The sequence below is a fragment of the Phymastichus coffea genome, unplaced genomic scaffold (assembly GCF_024137745.1).
Source record: "Phymastichus coffea isolate CEN01 unplaced genomic scaffold, Cenicafe_Pcof_1.1 PCOF00083, whole genome shotgun sequence".
NCBI lineage: Eukaryota > Metazoa > Arthropoda > Insecta > Hymenoptera > Eulophidae > Phymastichus > Phymastichus coffea.
Window position 1 is genome coordinate 336,801 of NW_026706894.1, and position 21,351 is coordinate 358,151.

The following is a 21,351-nucleotide window of genomic DNA, read 5'->3' on the forward strand; positions in this document are numbered from 1 at the left end:
ATGAATCGGTCGCTGTGCGTCGACACCAAACGCCAACGCGAGTGAGTTTTCGACTTGAGAGAGAGATTTGCAAAGGCACAGGGACTGCTCGACGAGAGGCTGATCCCGCGAATGACCGAAAGGCCGTGAATAAATTAAAGATTTTCATGGGGCTTCATTGGGGTTCGAACGCCGGTAGAGATTTGTAAATTATAATTTTAAATATCGCATGAATGTAATAGCTGTTGTGCCGTGTTAGCATCTTTCTCTCCTATTTTATCCATAGGTATTTTATCCATCGGAAGATTTGAGCACAAGGTGATTTTCGGAAAATTCGAGTTCTGATAAGTTGAGTCTGATAGTGCTGTTTGCGAATGAAACGACGAAGATACGTTGAAACTCTGCGCACAGAACTGGCCCGAGAGTGCCAAACAGACGATATGGAAGCTGTATAATTATTCTGCGTAGGCCTGAATGAACAGCCTCTCGTCGGTGAAGAGATAATTCGGCTTCCACGAAAGAAAATCTCGCTCTTCATCGAGCAGCGGCATAATTGGCAGGCATTGACCGCTGTAAGATTCCCGAAGCCGGATCCTTCTCGGAAAATGCCGGTCCGAGGCGACACGAAAGCATCGGCTGAGTCTCGTAAGACTCGGATCGCGGCTCCGTTTAACCTCGGCGGGCTTACGCTCTAAGACTAATCTGGTGTCTCGTCCACTGTCTCGAATAATCCCTGAGCATCTTCCCGTCGGCGACGAGAAAAGGACGAGAAAAGGACGAGAAAGGACACGAGGAAAGGAAACCGGCCCTTCGGGAGGTTCGAGCGGGCCACGCGCGTCGGCATGCGCACACATACGTACCTGATCGGATCTGCAGCTTGGTCATGTAGTACATGTTGACCGCCCTCTGCGGCTGCGAGCTCGGATTCGCGGCGGCGGTTTCGTTCTGCAGCTGGCAGAGGGTGTCCTGCATGGGCGCCAAGGGATTGACCACGAAGCTGAACGCGGCCGCCTGGCACTCGGGCTCCTCCCGGCACCAGCCTTGACACTCGTACAGCGACAGGTTGCGCACGCTGTAGTAGGTGGTGCCTCGGTAGTCGTAGTCGGTCAGCTTCTCGAACGCCGTTCGCGCTGCAAGCCAACGGATTGTCGTCGTCTCTTAGCCGAGTCCAGGACGAGCGCGCGCTATCTGCCGTATCGACGCAGTCCAACGAGTCTCGCGGCCATTTGCATACAATGCGCGCGATCTGCTTCCTCGGTCGGGCGCCGCTCTTGCCGCCGCCTCTGCCGCCGCCTCTGCCGCCGCCTTGGCCGTCCGTGCGTGGGCTCGCCCGGCGTCGAGTTCGCGGCAGAACCGATTCTCGTCCGAGTCGGGCGATCGCGCGACGGCGACCATCGCCGCTCGAGCCCGTGCAATATACAGTTAAAGCGCGCGCGCACGCTTGTTAAAATTGCTATCCGACGCGAACGAGCAGAAAGAGGAAAAAGTAAATCTCGTTCGCGAAATTATTTCCTCGAGTACCAATAATTTTATTAACGGCTTTGGAAACGAAAGCTCCCTCTCGTTCATCCTCCGAGCCGCAATTTGCCGCGCGCAGCGTTTCCTCGGAAAAACTGCGGCGGTGGCGGCGGCGGCGACGGCGGCGGCAGCGGCGGCAGCGGCGGCGGCGGCAGCGGCGGCAGCGGCAGCAGCAGCAGCAGCGGCAGCAAGAGCAAAAAAGAAAGAAACGTAAAATTCTGCAGCGGCAGCAGCGACGGAGAAGGAAATGGCTATTTGTATCTTGGAAGGTTGTTTCTAACCTTAAGCACCGCTCGGCTAAATAAAATAAAGAAAATGTCGAGGTAGTTGCGGATTCGGAAGAGAGGGAGAGAGGGAAAGAGGGACGGGCGAGGCAAGACGAGAGAGAGAAGGAAAAAAAGCCAGGAGGAAACTAGCGAAGGGCTCCGCGCCGCGGAATAGTTACATAATAAGTGCAGCTGGAAAAGTACACGTTGGAGGGATATATATGCGCGCGCAAAAAGGAAGGAGCAGCAGTAGTAGGCAGCGAGCAAAAAGAAGGTAGCGGAGGATGTTAGCCGTGGCTAAAAGGAAAGAGTAGGACAAGCTAGATGTACACTCACCGGGGCCAGCCAGGGTAGCAGTAGTGAGGAGGGCCAGTAGTAGGCATCCCGAGGCGATCGCTCCTCGCGAGTCCATCTGCAACAAGAAGAGGAAGAATTGAAAAACCCTCCTCCTCTTGGTTAATTGCGCTCGCGCTCGCTCTCTCGGACGGCCAGCCAGCGAAGAAGCACTGACCTTTCTTCTTCTCCGCAATCTATAGCTTGCCATCTCTCTCACTCTCGCTCGCGACTTGAATTCGCCAAACAATTGTCTCGTTAGCGAACGGACAAGCCTAATCGCGCTTCCGAGCAGTGCTCGGCTGCGAGCGGTAAGGAGCGCCGCCGATAACATTCGCGAGTGCTGCTTCCGCCGACTCGTTTCTCGTTCCGTTGCGCGGTTGGAAAAGAATTAGGCGACCTCCCACGCAATTGACGGACGCGAAGGTCGCAGCAGGCCGCGCGCGTCGGCTTTCCCATCGCGAGACTGAGCTTTAGCATCAAGTTCTCGTTAGGAATTGTTGCCCCCTCGCGCTGTGCCGTGCCGTGCAGAAACCAGTTTACTATCTCTCGCTTGCTATCGTGCTTGCTGGCGCGCGCGCGCACACACACACACACACACACAGCTTGCATGCTGCTAGCCGAGCGCACGGCATGCAGCACCACCGGCACCAGCAGTAGCAGCCGCAGCAGCAGCAGCGTCTTGTCTTGATTTTCCTTCCCCGACTGCTCTTTTTAAAACTCTTTGCGCCGTGTGTCGAGAAAAGGACGGTTTAGCCTCGGTCACGAAACGAGAAACTCTCCTCTTATCGCGCCCTCTCTCTCTCTCTCTCTATGTGTGGATTCAAGCTCCATTTGACGCTTCTTCTCTCCTTCGTGTATTTGCCAGCGTGGTGATATGTATCGAGCCGAAGCTATGCGCGAGTAGAAGCATTGTTTTGATATGTGAAAATGATAGACAGAGAGAGAGAGAGAGAGAGAGAGAGAGAGGCGGGCGTTGGTTCGCAGAGTCGAGGAGAAGGAGCTGAAAAGAGCGCGCTTTATCTCGGGATGCAGGAGCGCGAGGCGCGAGGCGCGAGGGCGCTTCGGGGAATTAGAATATCGACGGCGCGCCCAATTATTTGCTCCGTTTTACATGCATACGGTCAGCCAGCGAGTGATCTACAGCTTCGCAAAGCTCGGGAAGCCATCTGAAATTCATCGCTGAAGCTGGCAGCGCGGAGTGAAAAATCGCCGGTAAGCAGGTGGGAGCATCTACCAGCCGTTCGGGCCGTCGTCGCGGGCGCGGCCCAATCCAAGTCTAATTAAGTCCAGACGCCTATCCGGAGCTGCGCTCGGAGAGCCGGAGAGCGAGATAAGCTACCGCGCGCGAAAGGCGCGCCGAGATTTGTGGCTCGCCTCGCGCGCACCGCGAATAAAAGGCGCGCGCGGTAATTGCGAGCGATTACGCGCGCGCGTGCGCGCGCACGGCTCGCCGACGGGAGCCTTTGCCGCGCTGCTGCGGGTAATTTTCGATGCGAAAAAAACGCCGAGCGATAGGCGCGAGCCGTTAGACCCTCGTCCCGTCGCGTACGCATATGTAGGTATATCGATCGAATCGCTTCCTCTCTCGAATAGATAGCCAGTCTAATCGGTCGGCGATCGAATTAACCGGCTATTAACCCCGCGAGCGAGACGCCGTTCGTCGAACCCTCTCTCTCTCGCTCTCTCGCTCCCTCTCCCGGAGACAATGCCTTCGAAGGCAACGCGCTGCCAAGCTGCGTGAATATGCATCGGCCGAGCCTCAAGGTCGACCGAGTCTTTCTTTTTTTCCTTTTCTCTGATAGCCGATGAAGAGGGCTCCGCGGGCGTCCTTAATCATTCCACTTGGTGCGATTTATGCCACCATAAATCAACCCTCGCGCGCGGCATTACACGCGCTCGCGCGCGCTGACGTTTGCAATGTGCGCGCGCACGCGGGATTATTCGCTGCGTTTTCATTAGATCGACGCGAGTTTTGCGTGGTTTTGTGCCTTTCTTTGTCCTTTTTTTCAACAAGGCGGCGCCGGATGGAATCGTTACAGAGAGAAATCTTAAACGGCCAGCGTTGCGTAAAGTTCTGTGCTCTGGTTCGGTCGGCGCACGTGTACGCGCGAGAGGGATCCGTATAACTTCATTTCAGTAGCGAGGACGAGCAGCTACAGCTGTCCCGTGCGGCGCGAAAGTCTGCTCTGTGATCATCCCGCAGGCGCCGCGCGGCCACGGGGTCTGCGTTCTCGCAGGCGCCGCGCGAAGGCGCAGGCCAGAAGAAACAGATGGCGGAAAATCGTCCGGGACGATTATACAAATTGAGATATGGCTAGATGGAGAGCAAAGGAGAGGGGAGGGGGGCGAGGTATGCGCATTATTCATGAAAGCGATTACTCCGCAATTACGCCACTGGTTTTTTCCTGCTCGGAGCCTCGCGGCTGGCCAAGCTTTGCTACGCACATCTCTCTCTCTCTCTCCGCGGCCTGAATTATTAATTCCAAGAGACGGCGCTCTTTTCAATTGGCAATGAAAGTGAATTCACAGAGGTTCCATCGAATCTCCCTGCTCGCATTTGCAAGTTTGCCTGCTCAGCCAGCAGAAAGCTCATTATGGACGCGCGGTGGCAACGTATCATTTTATCGCGCCTCGCATTCGAAATCGCGGAGGGTTCAACGAACGCGCGCCACGGAAAACCGGCAAAAGCTCGGCGCGTCCGGCGCGTCTTTTGTTCGGCAAAGCGACCGAATAAGCGAGCGTAGCGCGCGGATAATGGCAAACATATTATATGTGTGGATTGACGAGGATGGCGCCGTTGGTACGCGCATAAGCGCCTCCGTATCTGCTCCGTGGTCACCGCGTGCATGCATCTCGCTCCGCGGCTCTTCTATAATTAGACTCGCGCGTCAGGATTCCTCGCAGCCCCTTCGTCTCTCGACTCTCCTTTTTTCTCCTTTGCGACTTCCTCTGCTGCTGCTGCTGCTGCTGCTGCTGCCGCCGCCGTCGCCGCTGCTGCGGGTAATCTAATTGCGAAAAAGTGCACGCGCTCGCGCGGACGTTATTATATGTAGCGCGATTGCCGGTACAGTTAGGAAATACTTTTTTTCATTCTCGTTTGGCGAACGGAAAAAGGATTAAGTCGATAACGACTGTTTAGTTGGCAGCGGCAGCAGCGCGGATATCGCGGTTTTATCCTGCTCTGTTTTTGTTCGTTTTTTGTTGTTCTCTGCTTTGATTCGCTCGAGAGGTGCGTCGGAAGCTAATCCTGGACGAGTTTTCCGAGTCATTAGCAACAGCGTTTCTCTTTTTTGGAGAAAAGTGCCCGTCCAATGAGATGATACCCGCGATGTCTCAGAATTTATCGCTTAGTCGTATAACGCGCGGAAGATGGATGGATCGCGCCTCATGTTAATCGAGGTAAGCCTCGTCGTCGTCGTCGTCGTCGTCGTCGTCGTCGTCCCTCATTGGAATTTTCATCGTCGCGCAGCGTCATTTGCCGCCCGCAGCTCATAAATCCATCCTTTCGTTTTTCTCGTGGCTAGTGTCAATTCGCGGCATTCCGTCGACTCGCTCGAGCTTTTCGAAACAGCTGGTTTTTGCAGCCTCGCGCTCGTGGCTCGAGCAGCCTTCGGAATAATTCAGCCGGCGACGGTCCCGCGAGCTCCTCGGATGCCGAAAACTCGCCGTAAAGCGGAGCACGAGAAAAAAAGAGCAGCGAAGCTAGAGCGCGTGACCTAAAAGTCTGTGCGAGTAGCGCGGGAGAGAGGACTATTCTTTCGCGTGGCCAAACTAACGGTAAAAGGCGGAGCTGTTGCGCGGGCGACGTTATGTTGCACAGAGCGAGCTTGGTTGGCGCGCGCACGACTCGAAAGCGACGACGATACGTATACACACGGAACGTCCAAAGTTGTGGGCCGAAACGGCGCGCTGATTAATTGTTTCGTCGAGGCGCTACGTAGCGGTGAATCACCGTTAGCGAAGCTCTTTCGCGACCATTTTTTCGAGCGCCTATATTAAAGTCATCGAGTCATGGCCGCCGAAAAGGATCGATCGCGACTGTCTCTGGGCTGCTCGAAACGCGTAGATAGCAATTTGCGACGCCGAAGCAATTGTGCCCTCAACGAGCCGTGGACCGTTGCAGGGATTTCGTCGAGATAAAGGACCGAAGAAAAAAGCAGCGGCCGCGCATGGGCAGTCGCGACTCTCGTTTTATAGACTCTGCTTTTCTCTCTTTCTCTCTCTTCTGTATAATGCATACGCATGGCCGATTACATACTGCGAGTGCCTACTGCTGCTGTTCCTCGTCTGCCTAGAAATTTTCGTCGGGATTCTTTTTCCATGCGTGGCGAATTGAGATGTCAAATACGCGAATGAGTTATGAGTGTACGCGCGGGCAACAGCATGCTTGTTGGATGCAAATTTACAACGAGAGAGAGAGAGAGCGAGAGAGAGAGAGAGAGAGAGAGAGAGAGACAGAGGGGGGGATACATTGTCTCTTTAACGAGTGCATAAGCGAACAACAACCCTTCTCAGTGTCGTCGTCGGGTCGTATGAATAAAACAGTAAGCGAGGATTTTTTCCGCAGCTCGACACCTTGAAATAGATTTTTCAATAACCCACCCACGCGTGGTCGCAGCGGCACTGGCCGATTAAAAGACTACCTCTTTTTCTTCGACGTAATACGCTTTGATTCCCTTTCGCGCGGCATAAGGCGGCATTGTCGAGCGTGCGAACGAGTCTTCTTCCTTTTTTTCTTCGTTACATGACGAGGCATTCCGCTCGCGCGCAATTAACCGGCAACAACGCACGAAGATCCAGCGGCGAACGGGAGACGGATTGTCGTGCTCGACGAGCTCGATCCAAGTGCGCGCTTCCGCGGAGGCAAAGCGGCGACGAGGAAAGTGGGCCTTCCGCCCGCGAAAAATCTAGTTCGCGAGCAAGGGCATGCAGCAGCGCCGGCCCGTGTGAAAGGTGACTCGGTGGCTTTTGGGAGCGCGAGTGGCGGCGACGACTCTATTTCCGTTACACGCTCCCGAGCGAGAGGGAAAAAGGAGAGAAGGCGTATCATTAGGATGCGAGCGTTTTGTTGGCCGAGGAAGAATTTTCGTCGAGGCGCTCGGTACACAAGGCTATTGTGAGGCGGTGCGGGTGGCAAGACCAGCACCGAGAATTCTTTCTCTTCTTCTCTCCGTCGAGGCGCTAAAGTGTTTTATAATGTGTGCTTCCTCTCTCTCGCTCTCTGAAAAGTTGCCCGGGCTATCTTCGCCCGTACGAGGGAGTCCGGACGGACGGACAGGTAAGGTGGCATAAATATGTTTTATCGCTGCGCCTTGAAACAACACTCGCGCGGCTGCATACAGTCGCAATTTACACCTGCCTAGTAGATATCTTATCGTCGAGGCTAAAAGTGACTACACGACGCTTCGTTGAATTTCAGTTGCTCTCCCTTCTCGTTTCTCTCGCTACGCCGCCTGCCTGTTGGACGCTGTCATCGCCGTTCAATTTACATTCGCGCGCTTCTCTAATTAGCCGCGCGAGATTCCTCGCGCAGCGTCTGTAGTAGCGCGATACTTTCCAGCAGCAGTAGCAGCAGCAGCAGCAGCAGCAGCAGCAGCAGAGCGCCGTTCTACCACGAGATAAGCGATGCGATCTAGCTGCCGCAAAAAGAGCCGAGAAGACAAATAAATCATCGCGATCCATTAGACTAATCAGGAGGGTGGGGGGAGCAGCCGTGTTCCTCGAAAATGCCGACTAGTGCCGTTACACGGGTTCTCGATGCGCGTTAATAGTCGATCCAACGAGTCGTGGTAGCGAGGGAGAGAGAGAGGAATAACTGGCTAGAACTCGTCATAACTCATACTTGACATAACTGCAAACGAACGCGCGCGGCTGAGCAAGCGCTCCTGCTCGAACGAGGAATTTAGCTCAAACAACGGCAGCAAATGAACGAAGCCGCCTGCCACGATTCGTCCGAGGACGCCAACTTTTCTCTCTTTCGTTTTTCCAATAGAGAAGGAGAGAGAGAGGCGCACAATGGTTTTTTCCGTTTAGAGCGCGCCACGCTTAATCGAGAGAAATGCGTTCGCGCGCGTCTACGTCTATCGAGGCATATAAGCGTAACGGTGTCGAAATGCAACGAGTTCCGTTGCTCGCTCGCGAGCACGGTCCACTAAGCTCCTCTCCAGCTGCTCTCGCGCGGAAGCCGAGCTGCTCCTTCGGCCTGCTCGTCTGCCGCGTCGCTCCGAATTCCAGCGCGCTCCTCTGCGCGCGATCGAGCCGCGACATTTGCATGCGCGCGGATCCCAGCGGCCGGGGGACCGGCCGATCGGCGCAGCGCGTAGGCGGATAGCCGTTTATTCCCGGGAAACGCGACGCGGTGTTTATGGTCGTTTCCTCCTCCCCCGCTTTCTTCGCGCCGCGGACCCCCCGGCGCCGAGCGCTGCTCGGATCGTTGCGCGCTGCACTTGCTTGAACGAACGCCGATACGCGAGCGCTGTTTGTCGCCAAAGGTCAACGGCGAGCGACCAAGGAAACGAATGCAGCAGCGAGAGGCGACTGGCCGCGCTGCTCGTTTCAGCGGCGGGCGTAATCCGAAGCGCCCGGACTGGCGCGCGAATGTTTACGCGCGGACACGGCCGGTCATTCGAGAACGATCGAAAGAGCCGATCGCGACGCGGCTCCGGACGGGGGAGAGGACTCCGCGGGCACATAACAGCAGGCTGGCGGGCGCCGACGGCGAGATCGATTACGCATAGCTCGGAGGAATCGACGAGTGCGCGAGCGAGCGAGCGAGCGGTCTCGGTCGGCTGAAAAACGAGGCCAAGTTCGAGCTGGCGCTCGCTCCTCTCTCGCCGCTGTAAGGCAATCCCGTCGTCGGGTAATCAGAGAGTCCTGCGAGACTCCCGTCTCCTAGGACGCAGAGAACAACCGTTAATCGATCAGTCCGCATAATCAGCGAAGGAGGCGACGATTTGCGTGCGCGCGCGCCGCGCCGCGGCCGGGAGAAGCTCGGGGTCAACGTCCACGAGCGCGCGCGCGCGCGGCGCCTAAGATCCTCCGCGCGATGTGCAGTGGGGCAGATCTCGCGGGTACGCGCGACCATTGCGAGGCGCGCGCCCCTGGCGACGTCAATTAAGGCGTCGTCCGCGCACTGCCCCTGCCTCCTCCTTTTTCCCTTGTTTTCTCCGCCCCGTCCGCGCGCACAACGGCTCGGCGCGGGCTGCCTCTCTTTGCTCCCTTTCGGAGAGGAAGAGACTGCGCTCGCCGGCGCCCCGTAATTAGCCCGACGACGGTGGCGGCGGCGGCGGCGGCGGCGGCTGCGACCAGCGCGAGAGGATCTATGCGGCCGTGATTGCACTTTCATTAAAGCTCTTCGTTGGGCGCACACACACGGACACAGAGAGGCGCGCGCGCGCGCGCGCACAAAAACACGCGAAAGGACAGCAAGGTCGCTGCTACTTGTCTGCGTCGTGCCAAGCGTTGAACTCACTCGCGTGGGAAAATTGAACGAGCGGAGGGCTAGCTGGCCGTGCGCCCTCCCGAAAACCGAGGGCCGTCGACGCTCCGGCGGCTCCCACTGGTTCAACAAACTCACCTTCGGCCAGCTGCTCGTCTTACGGCGCGTGCGTCGACGTTTCGGCGTGGCGGGTTCTGAAGCGTCCTCTGACTGCGCAGACCGCCGGCGAGACGATGACGGGCACTCGTTTTCGAACACTCGTGGTCGCAGGCGCACTCGATAGTCCGAGAAACAAGCACTGATGGGCGAAGAGGGACAGGAGAGAGAGAGAGAGAGGGAGACAGAGACAGAGAGAGAGAGAAAGAGAGGACGACAGGAGGACTGGATACGGAGGAGCGTCGCGTCGGGCTGTCGGCCAAGCTCTGTCCTGGGTCCGGAGCTCTTGGCTGACTTTATAAAACCGGCCTCTTGGGCTGCTCGCAGAGAGAGAAGGCAGCGCGGAGCGCCGGTGCTCGCCGTTGGCTCCGTCCCCGCAAAGGCCCGCGCGCATTGGCCGACGCTCGCCTAGCGGTATTCACCACCACGCTCCGACCCAACCACTGCCTTGGCTCTCGGGGCCTCGCTAGTCGAGCTCTCCTCGCCTCTCTCTCCTTCCTTCCTGCGCGGCAGCCGACTACGAGAGCCAGCGCGATCACCTAGGCCTCCGTCGCGATCGGTCCGCGGCCCGAAACTCGCCGACCGCGGCGGCCGTCCGCCGGAACGCGGGGCTCGCGCGCGCGTCTGCCGAAATCTCGAGCCGCGCCACTTCTTCGTCGCGCGCTCCCCTCCGAGCGCGCGCGCCGCGTCGGTACGGCGACGCGAAGTCGCGCGCGCGCCTCCGACGACGGCAACGGCCTGGTGCTGCTTCTGCGCGCGCCCAAGAGTGAGTTACTGCCAGTCGTCGCTCGGGTGTTTATGCCCGGCGATTTTGCCGCTGCACTCGCAGCGAGACTCTCGCTACCGTGCGCGCTCTGGCAAGCGCTGGGGCCCAAATTAGCCGATAAACAAGCCTCTTTTTACGCAGCGCACGCTGCCACCGCCGCCGCCGCGGGCTAGCAGCGTCGGACGATTTATTCGCCAGTTTGCCGGCGCAAATTGAATAGCCACGAGCTGCGGCGGGGCTCTCGCTCGGATCGGCGACGCTGATGACGCTTTACGAGGGGTCGTCGCCGCTCGCGGCCGGCCTCTCGAGCGGAAGCGCCTCGCGCTCCAACGAACGACTGCACCGGAAGCCGCTCGGGCTGAGTTTGATCGCGCGGAATGTCGCCGCACGGCCTCGCGCTCCGTCCTCTCCTCCAGACGTGGCTGGCGCTCCTAACGACGCGCCCGGCCCTGCGAGAAGGCGGCACGCGGCAGGGCTGGCCGGCTGGCCGCCGGTCGTTAGTCTCACGCGAGGGCTTCGTTATCCGTGCGCTGGCCACGCGTCCGAATCCGGCGGGGGAGCACGCGAGCGCGGCGGAGCCCTCCGCCCGTCCCCCGTCGCTCGCCGACGGCTTCGCCACGGGCGCCTTCGTCCGTCCGATAAATTCAGCAGCGGATAATTGCACGGCTCTCGCTGCTCGGTCTCGCGCGGCCTTGAGTCGTTCGGGCTGCCGGCGCGGTGTCGCGCCCACTTTCGCCTCGCATCCTCGTCATCGGCCTCATTGCCTTGGCATTATTATCGTCATCGGCGAGCTTTTAGTGCGACCTTCTTCATCTGGTTTTTTCTCTCGTTTTCTTTTTCTCCGCCGGCGCGATTTATGGCCCGAGCGAAGGGCAGCAGCGGGGCAGAGCGCAGTTTTTCCGAAATTTACTCGGAAAGAGTATCTCGGGAGGAGATCTCGGGAGCGAGCGAACGGCCGCGAAATCGGCGCGAGGGTATACGAGCTCGCGCCGAGAAAAATGTCTTTGTTTCCGCGGAGCGCGGGATAATAACTTATTTGCAGGGGCGCTATTCCGGCGAACGCGCACCACGTTCTCTTTTACCGTTTTTAGGCGTTCGCCTAAACCAGCGCCAAATGTAAATGATCGGAGCACACTGGACTGCTAGCCTCGTAAACCAGAGGATTTGCGAGATGCAGCGCTTCGCCTCTTCTCACGGGACTAAGTTACACTTTCTTAAGCGGGTATTTGCCTTCGAACGCAATTACATGGTTTTTCACAACGAGACTCGAAGAAGCATTGTTCGAGACAGCTCGCTTCTACCGCAAAAGTCCTCTCCACATGCGATTCGTCACGCTCGAAGAATGCTTTCTCTCTCTCTCTCTCTCTCTCTACAACTACGGCGTAAAAAGAAGCAGGCAGCTAGGCGCCCTTCGGCGACGTTCGCGACGCACAATATAATTTCGCACTCGAGCAACAAAAAGCCGAGCGGTTTCGTTGCATTGTCATCTGCGCAGCAGTAGAAAGAAAGAGGAGGCGCCAGCTTGGAATGCACGCGCGCACACACACGCACACAGTTAACGGAATTTTCACGACGCTACCGAGGCTAATTGCCATCTCGCCACCACGCTGCTATGCTGCCGCCTCCCGCGACAAGCGACCGTTCGGATCTAACGAGGATTAGCACGTGTACCGTTGCCTCATCGCCGTCACCGTCGTCATTTTCGCTGTGGAATCGCAATATCGACAACGGCGACGAGGATGCGCAACGAGTGTAGCGCGGATGAGAAACGAGGCGTCATCGGCCAAGTGTCGCACTTCGGACAACCGTGGCTCTCCACGGTGCGTTGTGTTTTTCGAGCCATTGTGTGCAAACGCCGCCGCGGCAGCTCGAGTGAGAAAACGGCCGGGAGCATTTCTCATACGGGCAGGCCTGCTTAGCTTCCGCCTCGTCTATCGCCGAGCGCCTGCACGCGCATTCTTTCGCCGAACCAATCCGTATTGCTCCGATCGGACGTCCCCGTGCGGCAGAGCTTTACGAGCGATCCCTCTGCTTTATTAGCCTATTCCGTTGTTGCGCGAGCTTTTGCTCCTCTCTCGAAGCTCGCCGTGAAAGCCGAGAGGTAGCGCGAGCGACAAAGGTGCGCCTGCGGGAGATCCATTCGAAATGCACTAATAGACGGAGCCGTAAAAAATAACGACGGTCGTAATAATGAAAAGCCTCGGTCGTGCACTGGCCTCCCCAATATAAATAACGAAAGCGGCTTTTCTTGCCTCTCTCGCGCCATCGTGCTAATGAGCAATCACAATATAGCGCTAGCAGCGCGCTCGCATTCTCGCGTCTCATTGTTATTTATCCGACGCGGCGCGCCGTTGCGAGCCCCATAAAAGTCCGTCCTTCCGCCCTCCAAAAAAGAAAGGGGAAAAAGCGAGAAGAGGACTTGTAAGGGGCCGCGCGTGAAAATTACCTTATAATGTGCGTTAGCCCGGCGTCGGCGGCGGTGTCAAGTGGAGAGAGGCGCGCGCGTAAATCATCGAAACGACCCATTGGGAGCGAGCGCAGCCGATATCAATCGAACGTGGCGTTGCTCGTGATAATTGAAAAAGGAGAAAAAGGAGAACTGCTTTACGAAGCGTCGCGAGAGCGCGCGGGAATAAAAGTCGACGAGGCATGCTGAAAAAGACGTTGCCAGTGCGTTACGCGCCGTAAACGTTTCGCAATGGACATCGAGACCCGACGAACGCACACTCGGATGTCATTTTTTTTCTTTCGTCTATTAAGCAGTTGGCACAATGGATACCTTCACTGACATTTTTATATTACATACAGGGATTAGATAAAACTGACTCAACGTTCACTGGGAACTGTACCTTTGCTGTCTGCAGTATGTCTATTGTACAGCTTGCATTTAAATTCTCATTTTCAATATATCCTAGTCGATCGAGAGATTCAGCCAAGTTACAGTGCTCTCTTTGTGCTAACGATACATTCTATTTCAAGGTTTCTGCTCTTCGCATAGAATATTTGAAAATGCAGTTGGCCCGTCAGTTCGTGTAGCAGTTTTCACGAGTTCATCTACTGTTTCGTTGCTTGCTATGCCAATGCGCGCCGGAATCCAATAAAATTAGTCGGACGCTATGCGTTACAGTGGCTCGGATGAAAGTCGCGCACGCGGATAGAGATGGCTGCTACAGCTTTGCAGAGCGCTCCAAGTGGAAGTAGTAATAGTAGTAGTAGAGAGAGAGAGAGAGAGAGAGAGAGAGAGAGAGAGGTTCAGGGTCGGTCAAGGACTCGACTAGTAACTCGCGCTCGCAACAGTCTCGGAGCACGAGTCTGTAATGGAAAGCGAGCGAGGAAAAAAAGAGAGGCGCGCGCGAGCAGCCAAGGCAAGAGAGAGAGAGAGAGAGAGAGAGAGAGAGAGAGAGAGAGAGAGAGAGAGAGAGAGAGAGAGAGAGAGAGAGAGAGAGAGAGAGACAGAGGTGTCGTGATGCACGCATTCCCGCCGGATGCGCAGGATACTTCTTGTCGGCGAAATTACGAAGGCGCGGCTCTCGCCTTAGAATAGTCCCGAGCGACAAAACCTCCGCGGCAGCAGTGTGAATGAACGGGCTGTTTTACGGCTATACCTTCCTTCTTTCCTTTCTTTTTTTTTTGTCGGGCGACCGTGATAATGCTCAACTGATTTTAGGCCCACTTCGCGCCCCTTTTTCCCCTCGAATCCCGGGAGAGGCAGCCAATGATCGATTCATCGTACGGGCGATGCTTTGGAAGTTTGCCGGAGCCCTCGCGCCTTCGAGCTTCGCGATAAAACAAGAGGAGGAGGTTGCCGAATATAGCGATTGAGTTGCCTCGCGAACGATAAACAACGCGCGACGAAGATCGCGCCGGAGACCGCGCTGAATCCGTTACGCGGCGCCAGCCCGGCATCGATATCGCCGGATAAACTGTTTACACGCTCGTTTAATTTCAATTGTGAGCCAGCCCAAGCGCCATAAACCAGAGCTTATCTCCCGGCGATTGCTCTATCTCTCGCGCTCTCGACGCTAAATTTTCATCCTTCGACAACTTTCGTCGATCGTCTGCTCGAACATTACGCTGGGGCGACGCGACACGCGGAAGCTAGCGAGGGCTCTTAATCGAAAGACGCGCGAGCGAAAAACCAGGCGGAAATCGGCCTTCACCTTCGCGGCGGAGAACGCGATCCGCGGTTGTAACTCGGGCGGCGAGCATCCTTCGCTGATCGAGGAGCAGTACTTTGATCGGCGTACGTCGTCGAACGTCCAAAGGAGCTTCCGCGATCGCACGACGGCCGTGCGTCCGCAAGCTCCGCCGCGCCAGTGCCAACGAACTCGCTTCGGTACGCCGATTACGCGAGCGCGCAAAACAGAAAAGTGCGCGTCGCCCTCCTCCCCTTGCCAAGAGTTAGATGCATAAAACGCGATAAATAAATTGATTGTCGGAGGCGATAGTTTTTTGTTGTTTGAGTTGGATTTGTAACGCCTCTCGTCGCTAGCAGCGGCGGTGCAACCGGTTCGAGCCGCGCGGCCTTGATGAGCACTGCACTCGCGTTATCTCGCGGCTGCAAGACGCAAGTTGCAAGACGAGGGGGTGCGATCGGTGCGTGAACCTTTGGAAACGGCGCCAAGTCGTAAGCGCGGCTCACTGTCTTTCGCGCCCGGCCATGCGTTGTACATTCGCGTAACGAGATTACCGGAGGGTTGCCGCGGATTCGTAGCGCGTATTCGAATCGACCGCAGCCAAGGAGTCATCTCTGACGGAGACTCTGTGCCTATTGCACACTGCCACCCAACGTGCAATAACGAGAGAGAGAGAGAGAGAGAGAGAGAGAGAGAGAGAGAGGAGAGAGAGAGAGAGAGAGAGAGAGAGAGAGAGAGAGAAGTCGATAGCATTATAGAGTTATCTGAGCGGAAGATTCAATGGTGCGCGTCGCGAAAGCGAAGCAACGAACGTACGAATCTGTATCTCGACGCGAAAAAAAGAGGAAGCTCTAATTAATGGGAGCCGCGAGAGCTTACATAGCCGCATATTACTGATTAGCCGCGGGAAGGAGAGAGCAGCGAAATCGTAATCTTTCGTTTCTCGGAATGGTGCAGCGAGCGAGCGCAGCCTTAATTAGCGCACTCGTCCTCGAGCCTCGATTCAATTGGTTCTCTGCGCCTGCCGCCAGCCTCGCGGCGGCATTGTACGTCATAACGATAGGCCCGCCGGTCGCTGGCCCTTTTTTCCTCTCTCATTCTGCCTGGGCGCGCAGCCGACCGATCGACGGCCGACCTGCCGTGCAGCCGCCCCGTAATAGCGGAGTCGATCGACTGAGGCAAAGTAAATAATCGCCGCCGCGACGGTTATTTATCTCGGCCGGGACCCGTTCGTTCTGGGCGCCCGCGCGGGCAGTGAGTGGCCCGCTCGGACGACCGCTCGTTGGCGCGCCTGCCGAGCGTTCGGCGCGCGATTCGCGCCGATCCGCTCTCGACACGTCGTCGTCGTCGTCGTCGTCGTCGAGGCGCTCCTTGCCGAGTAGCTCGGCGTACCCGATAATGGGCAATTTTAATCGGAAACTCGACGGCGCGCATATGCATTTAAAGCGATCTATTATAAGGATATCTCTGTTAGGGGCTGCTCGCGCGTGGTAACAACGAAGCCGCGAGGCGCGCCGGATAATAAACGTGCGAGCGAGATTGACGAGCAGGCCATTTAATTGGGGCCCGCATATCGCTCCAAACTGCTCGCGCGCTGAATTATTCAAGGGGGTCCGGCAGACTCTGTCTACAAACAAGTCCACGTCTCTCTGCGTACGAGGCGATCGCGGCGCGCAGACCTCGAGCGAGCGCGCGCTCTAATAATAGCACCATCCCGATGCGCATCTCTCTCTCTCTCTCTCTCTCTCTCTCTCTCTCTCTCCTCTCTTCGTCATCGTGCGACTACGCTAGAGAGGCAGCGACGCCGAGAGGGAGACCTTGACATCGGCGAGCGGAGCGTGCGCGTCAAGGTCGCTCAAGGTCGTCGCTTCGCGCGCAGGGGGTCGTTGCGCCATGCCTGCGTGTTCGCGCGCGGCCGCGACGACGAGCGACGACGAGCGACGTCGGACGGCAGAGGCGCCCGGCACCTGCGACTTCCGCGAGCGTCGGCGTAACCTTCCGTCGCCTTTTCGATCGCGAGCGCCTAGCGACCGTTTGTTCGCCGTTCTCTCTTGGACGGCGGCGAGGAAACCTTTCATTTTCTCGGCTAAGTCTGCGTGAAGTTGTCACGCGGACCGGCCGACTGTATCATCCGCGGCATTATTATGCCGAGCGACATCCCGCGGACGGGACGTATAAAAGCACCGATTGCCGTACCGGAGAGCTCTGTTCCTCACCTCTTCTCTGACAGGTATCGGCTTCTTCGGTGGATCGCGGAGTATCGTCATTTCCGCGCTGGACGCGCTTTGTCGGCCTCCTCGGCCACTTGGCGATGCATATTAGACGCAATGTGATTGCACGTTCCGCGCAACGTGTACATGTGTGTGTGTCCACGCCCTGACAAAGTGAACGTATTTTAACGACTTTAGGGCGTTTTTCACTCGGATGCGCCCGTAAATTGCACGCTGTTGCTGCTGCTGCTGCTGCCGCCCGAGAGGTTTCGCTATGAGAAAAAGGAGACGACGAAAGGGAAAAGTCGCTAATGGCGCACCGCCTAGTACGCAGATGCGCACGTGATGTGTATCCATGCGAGTTTGCAATTATCGAGCGCACGCAGAATAGACTTGTTCCTCTCGCTTCGTTCCTGGAAAATCGAGCAAAATGCAACATACTCTGTTCTAGGTACGCGGCCGAGGCAAGCCTATTATCTCTCATTTCGCCACATTTGCATTCTCTTTGTGTTCTCGTAACATTGCACGCGGCCCGTCGAATTGTTTCTCAGAGAGGCGCATATATGCAGCGTCGGCCGGCTCGCTGCCAGGACGACGACCATTCGCACGGCACTCGTCAAAAATTGCACTCCTCTGGCAGGATGTCCACTTTTTAAATCAAGTCATACAGAGATCAGCGTCCTGTTATTTACCTCCACTAGACGTCACGCGAGAAAGACGAACAATCGCACTACCACAGCCAGTTCGAACAATCCTGCGTCTCGGGAACCTCTATCTCTTTCTTTCATATGGAAAGGCTGTGGGGGCAGGATCACCGCTGCCCGCTTATCTAGTACGACCAGGGCATGGGGGCTGCGAGCTAAGCGATTGTCAACTACCCGACCACGGGGAACCAGAATGGAATGTTTATGGGTCGCTGTCAAAGGTTCTCATTGGTGATTTTCAGCCCCACATGAACTTTCAACGGTTGAAAAGCCTGAACCGCTTCGCAAAGGGGCTTGGCTTCGTCGGGTATATGTGGCACAGCGACAGAAGATTTACGATGTGGCGCCGTACTGATGAGCGCGCTCGTCTTTGCGTCGGCTATTGATCTACAAGCCATAAAATCGGCAAATCTTTCTCCCTCCATTAAACATCTGTCGTGCAATAAAGTTGGAACACCAATTTGCTTGCTCACTGATTTGGCCAGCAACGTCAGGGACGGAAAACAGAAGAAGAACTCGAGCGACGGATCAGCACGGGCACCTTCGTTAGCTTTCCCGGCATCTGTCGGGAGAATTGGTGGGAGATCACTGAGGGCGGGGATTCTCAATGTTACGTCGTTGATAGCTCGCGTTGAGGCGCATGATTATTCCTGGCTAATTCGAGTCGAGGTTGGGCCCTGTATAGGATGATGGCCTAGTTTGGATCGAGGGCTTCTCTGTGTTAAAGGATAACACATTAGCACGGGTTCTGCCGAATGAAATTAATGGTTATTTTGGTGGGATGCCTGCCTCTCTCTCTACTTAAGAATATTGAAAACGCAATGAGCGCCCTAATGACTATGGGTGACGATGGTTTCGGTTTTAAACCTGCTAATTACAACGACGTCGACTGTGCGGTATCTCACTTTTCTTCGCTAACCTGCGGAGTGGATGAAATACCTCAGAGGTTGATTGTGAAGTTTCTCTCGATGAAAGGTGCCGAGTTGGTGGCCGTGTTTAACTTCTGTTTCTCTCTGGGTGTCTTCACGGTTACCTGGAAGCAGAGGCAGCTAATAACTATAAAAAAGAGCAGCACTCCTTCGTCTCCATCCGGCTTCCGTCCGATCGCGCTGCTCCGCTTCTTGTCAAAGATACTCGAGAACTTTGCCCATGACCAAATCACAATCTTCTTGATCCCGTACAGACTAGTTTTAGGAACCATCGCAGTACACAGACAGCAGCGCTGATTAAGCTAACTGACGATATTGCTACGGCAATGGATACTAAGAAAGTGACATTACGAGTACTATTCACAGGCCAACAAAATTTCAAAATTGAAAAAATCTAGATACGCGATAGTATACTTCCGCAGGTTTTCGAAACGCTCAATCCAAATCTGGCTTCAGAATTGATCTATCACCCAAGTTTTCCGAGCTATCTTAAGCTACAATTTTTAATAAATTTTTTTTCCAAAAACAAGAAGAGGCATGTCAATGCAACACTCTTGTTCATCAAAATTCATTTTACGGATTAGAGTTATCTTTTTTTCATCGATATATCATTGATCGAGGTTAACTACTTTAGCAGATTCACAGTAACGAAACAGTTCAATCTCCAAATACGTGTATCTAACGTACTCTTGACAGTTGAACCCAACCCTCGATCTTTGTTACTTGTAATTTTAACGTTGATCACCAACCTGGGAGTGCTGCAGAGCTACTCTATTTACCTCTGCTATTTAGTTTAATATCAGTAAGTTATGCCACATGCTGGATAAACAAAACATTCGATATATTTTCTACGTTAATGGGCTGCAGAACTACCGCGGCGTTTAGGACGGATTTCTAGAAGGCGCAGAGGCGCTGTTCACAGTGTCGCCGCTCGATGATGATTGGGCTGGGACTCTTGGGGATTGCTCGTCAACGCTGAAGAAACCAAAGCAATTATCGTAGGCCCTAAAAATAATGCAAACGCTATTTGCGATAGGAACCTAGCGACCAGGTCACAAGAAACTACGCTTCGTTACATAAAGTAGCAGGAAAGCACCTGGTCAAAGGTTGCTTGAATCCTTCATTCAAAGTCAATTCTAAAGATCGATTTTATTGGCCTTAAGCAAACTGTGATTGGTCGTTGACCAAACAGTAGTATAGCACAAAGTAACTGGCTTTGTTAGCTGACAATGTAAAAACAGCTTTAAACCAAAGTTATACGTTATGTTTAATCTTTCATTGTTATGTTTGCCATTGGTAAACAAGAAAATTAGGAAATTTATTTATTTATCTATCTATCTCTGTTTTGAGATTAGCCGTTATTCAGAGAAGGCTTAATTATTTTCCTTTGATGGCGATGCTTTACGGTCGTCGACCTCAATCCTTCCAAAACTATTGCTCACGCGAAGCTGAAGTTTCCGCTAATCTATCTTTCGCGCAGTGACTAAAAAGAATGCAGCATCGGGGTAAACCACCACTGCACGCAGGCAGAAAGGAAAAATTCGACGATCGATGCGTCGGCCGAGGTCTCCGCGTCCGATTGCATTCGTGGCAGGATAGACGCAGTTCTTATTTCAATATTACAAGCCGGCACGCGTACGTCTGCCGCGAGAAGCGGGCAGTCCCGATAGAGGCGGGGACCGATGAATTCCGAAATTTTCCGGCAGCCAAGCACGGCGCCGCGCCGTTCGAGCGTTAAATGTGGAGCGGTTTACCGATCGCTATTACCGTTCGATAAACTCCAATGATTTCCCTCGGCGACCGAGGCGCGAGTGCGAGTGGCGCTCGATCGACGGTCCGTGCGTGCGTCCGCGTAGATTAGCCAGCCGCTGAACGTGGGCCGCGCGAGTCGTCGAGACAAAAGACAAGAAAATAAAACGGCACAAGAAAGTAATTCGGCCGAGCAAACGGAGAGGAAATCAATTGGCGAATTGGCGGGCGCCAAAAGTGTCGAGGGAGGGAGGGAGGAGACAGATGAACCGGACGGAGGACCCGGCCAAGTTACCCAATAACCTGCTGACGCGAGACGCCGCGGCCTTTAAATTCGGCGGCGCTCCGAGAACGAGTTTGCGTGTGCCGGTGCGGCAGAGGAGCGGGGCGCTCGTCGCGGCCACTGTGCCTGTGATTGCTCGTTTATTGGGTATTACGGTATCGTCCGATTCGCAGATCCTACTGGGATGCTCTTCCCGTCGACGGCGCGCGTACGTGGATAATTCTTATCTCATCGCGGTCGGACGATAGTTGCAAGGCTCTTGGTTGCCGAGAGGAGAGAACAATATGATCGCGGCGAAACCGTTAACGTACTGCGAAACAAGAGATCCGAATCGAATCCACAATAAAAGCGCGACTAAATCTTTGCTTCCTTCTTAATCCAATTAGACGGAGAGAGAGACGCAGTGTGAGAAAAGGCCTTGACAAAGGCTCGATTCTCACGCCTGACTGTGTGCGCGCTCGGCGATTAGCATGTAATAATCCAGACCTACACACGCATTGGGTTCGTTAGCTGGGTTGCGCTTGCTTTGTTTCCCCGGCGCGATCACTCGATGAGCGTTCAACTCCGCGGGCCGCGCGCGGATAGATAATTAATTCCCGCGCGTGCAGCGGCAGCGGCGGACGATATTCGTGGCTGCTGTTGTCGGCGGCGTTGCGGTGCACACACGCGACCTTCGTAGCGGGACCTTCCTCTCGCGCTGCCGCGCACTCCTCTTTACTGTTACGTCATTTGCAACAGCGTCATCGCGAAACTCGCCGCTCTCCCCCTCCCAGGCCAACATTTATCATCGTTAAATGCCAATTGGGAGACGACTCTTTATTCAATTTACGAGCTGCGAAAAAGACGGATGATTATTGTGGAAGCGTGCGCGGCGTCTAATT

General features: G+C 55.3%; 2 protein-coding genes across 2 annotated transcripts in view; one reads left to right on the forward strand and one right to left on the reverse strand.

Annotated features, from left to right (window-relative positions):
* The window catches only part of LOC131668724 (uncharacterized), a 36,998-nt gene that overhangs the window by 5,786 nt on the left and 9,861 nt on the right, over positions 1–21,351 (reverse strand). Inside the window, exons 2-3 of the mRNA XM_058943118.1 lie at positions 2,100–2,175; positions 840–1,109 (exon numbers count right to left, since the gene is read on the reverse strand). Coding sequence (XP_058799101.1) covers positions 840–1,109; positions 2,100–2,175 — 346 coding nt within the window. The remainder of the gene's footprint in view (positions 1–839; positions 1,110–2,099; positions 2,176–21,351) is intronic.
* Positions 7,259–21,351, forward strand: part of LOC131668723 (nose resistant to fluoxetine protein 6-like) — a 45,064-nt gene continuing 30,971 nt past the window's right edge. The window contains exon 1 of the mRNA XM_058943117.1: positions 7,259–7,377. Within this exon, the coding sequence (XP_058799100.1) occupies positions 7,296–7,377 (82 nt within the window). The 5' untranslated portion in view covers positions 7,259–7,295. The remainder of the gene's footprint in view (positions 7,378–21,351) is intronic.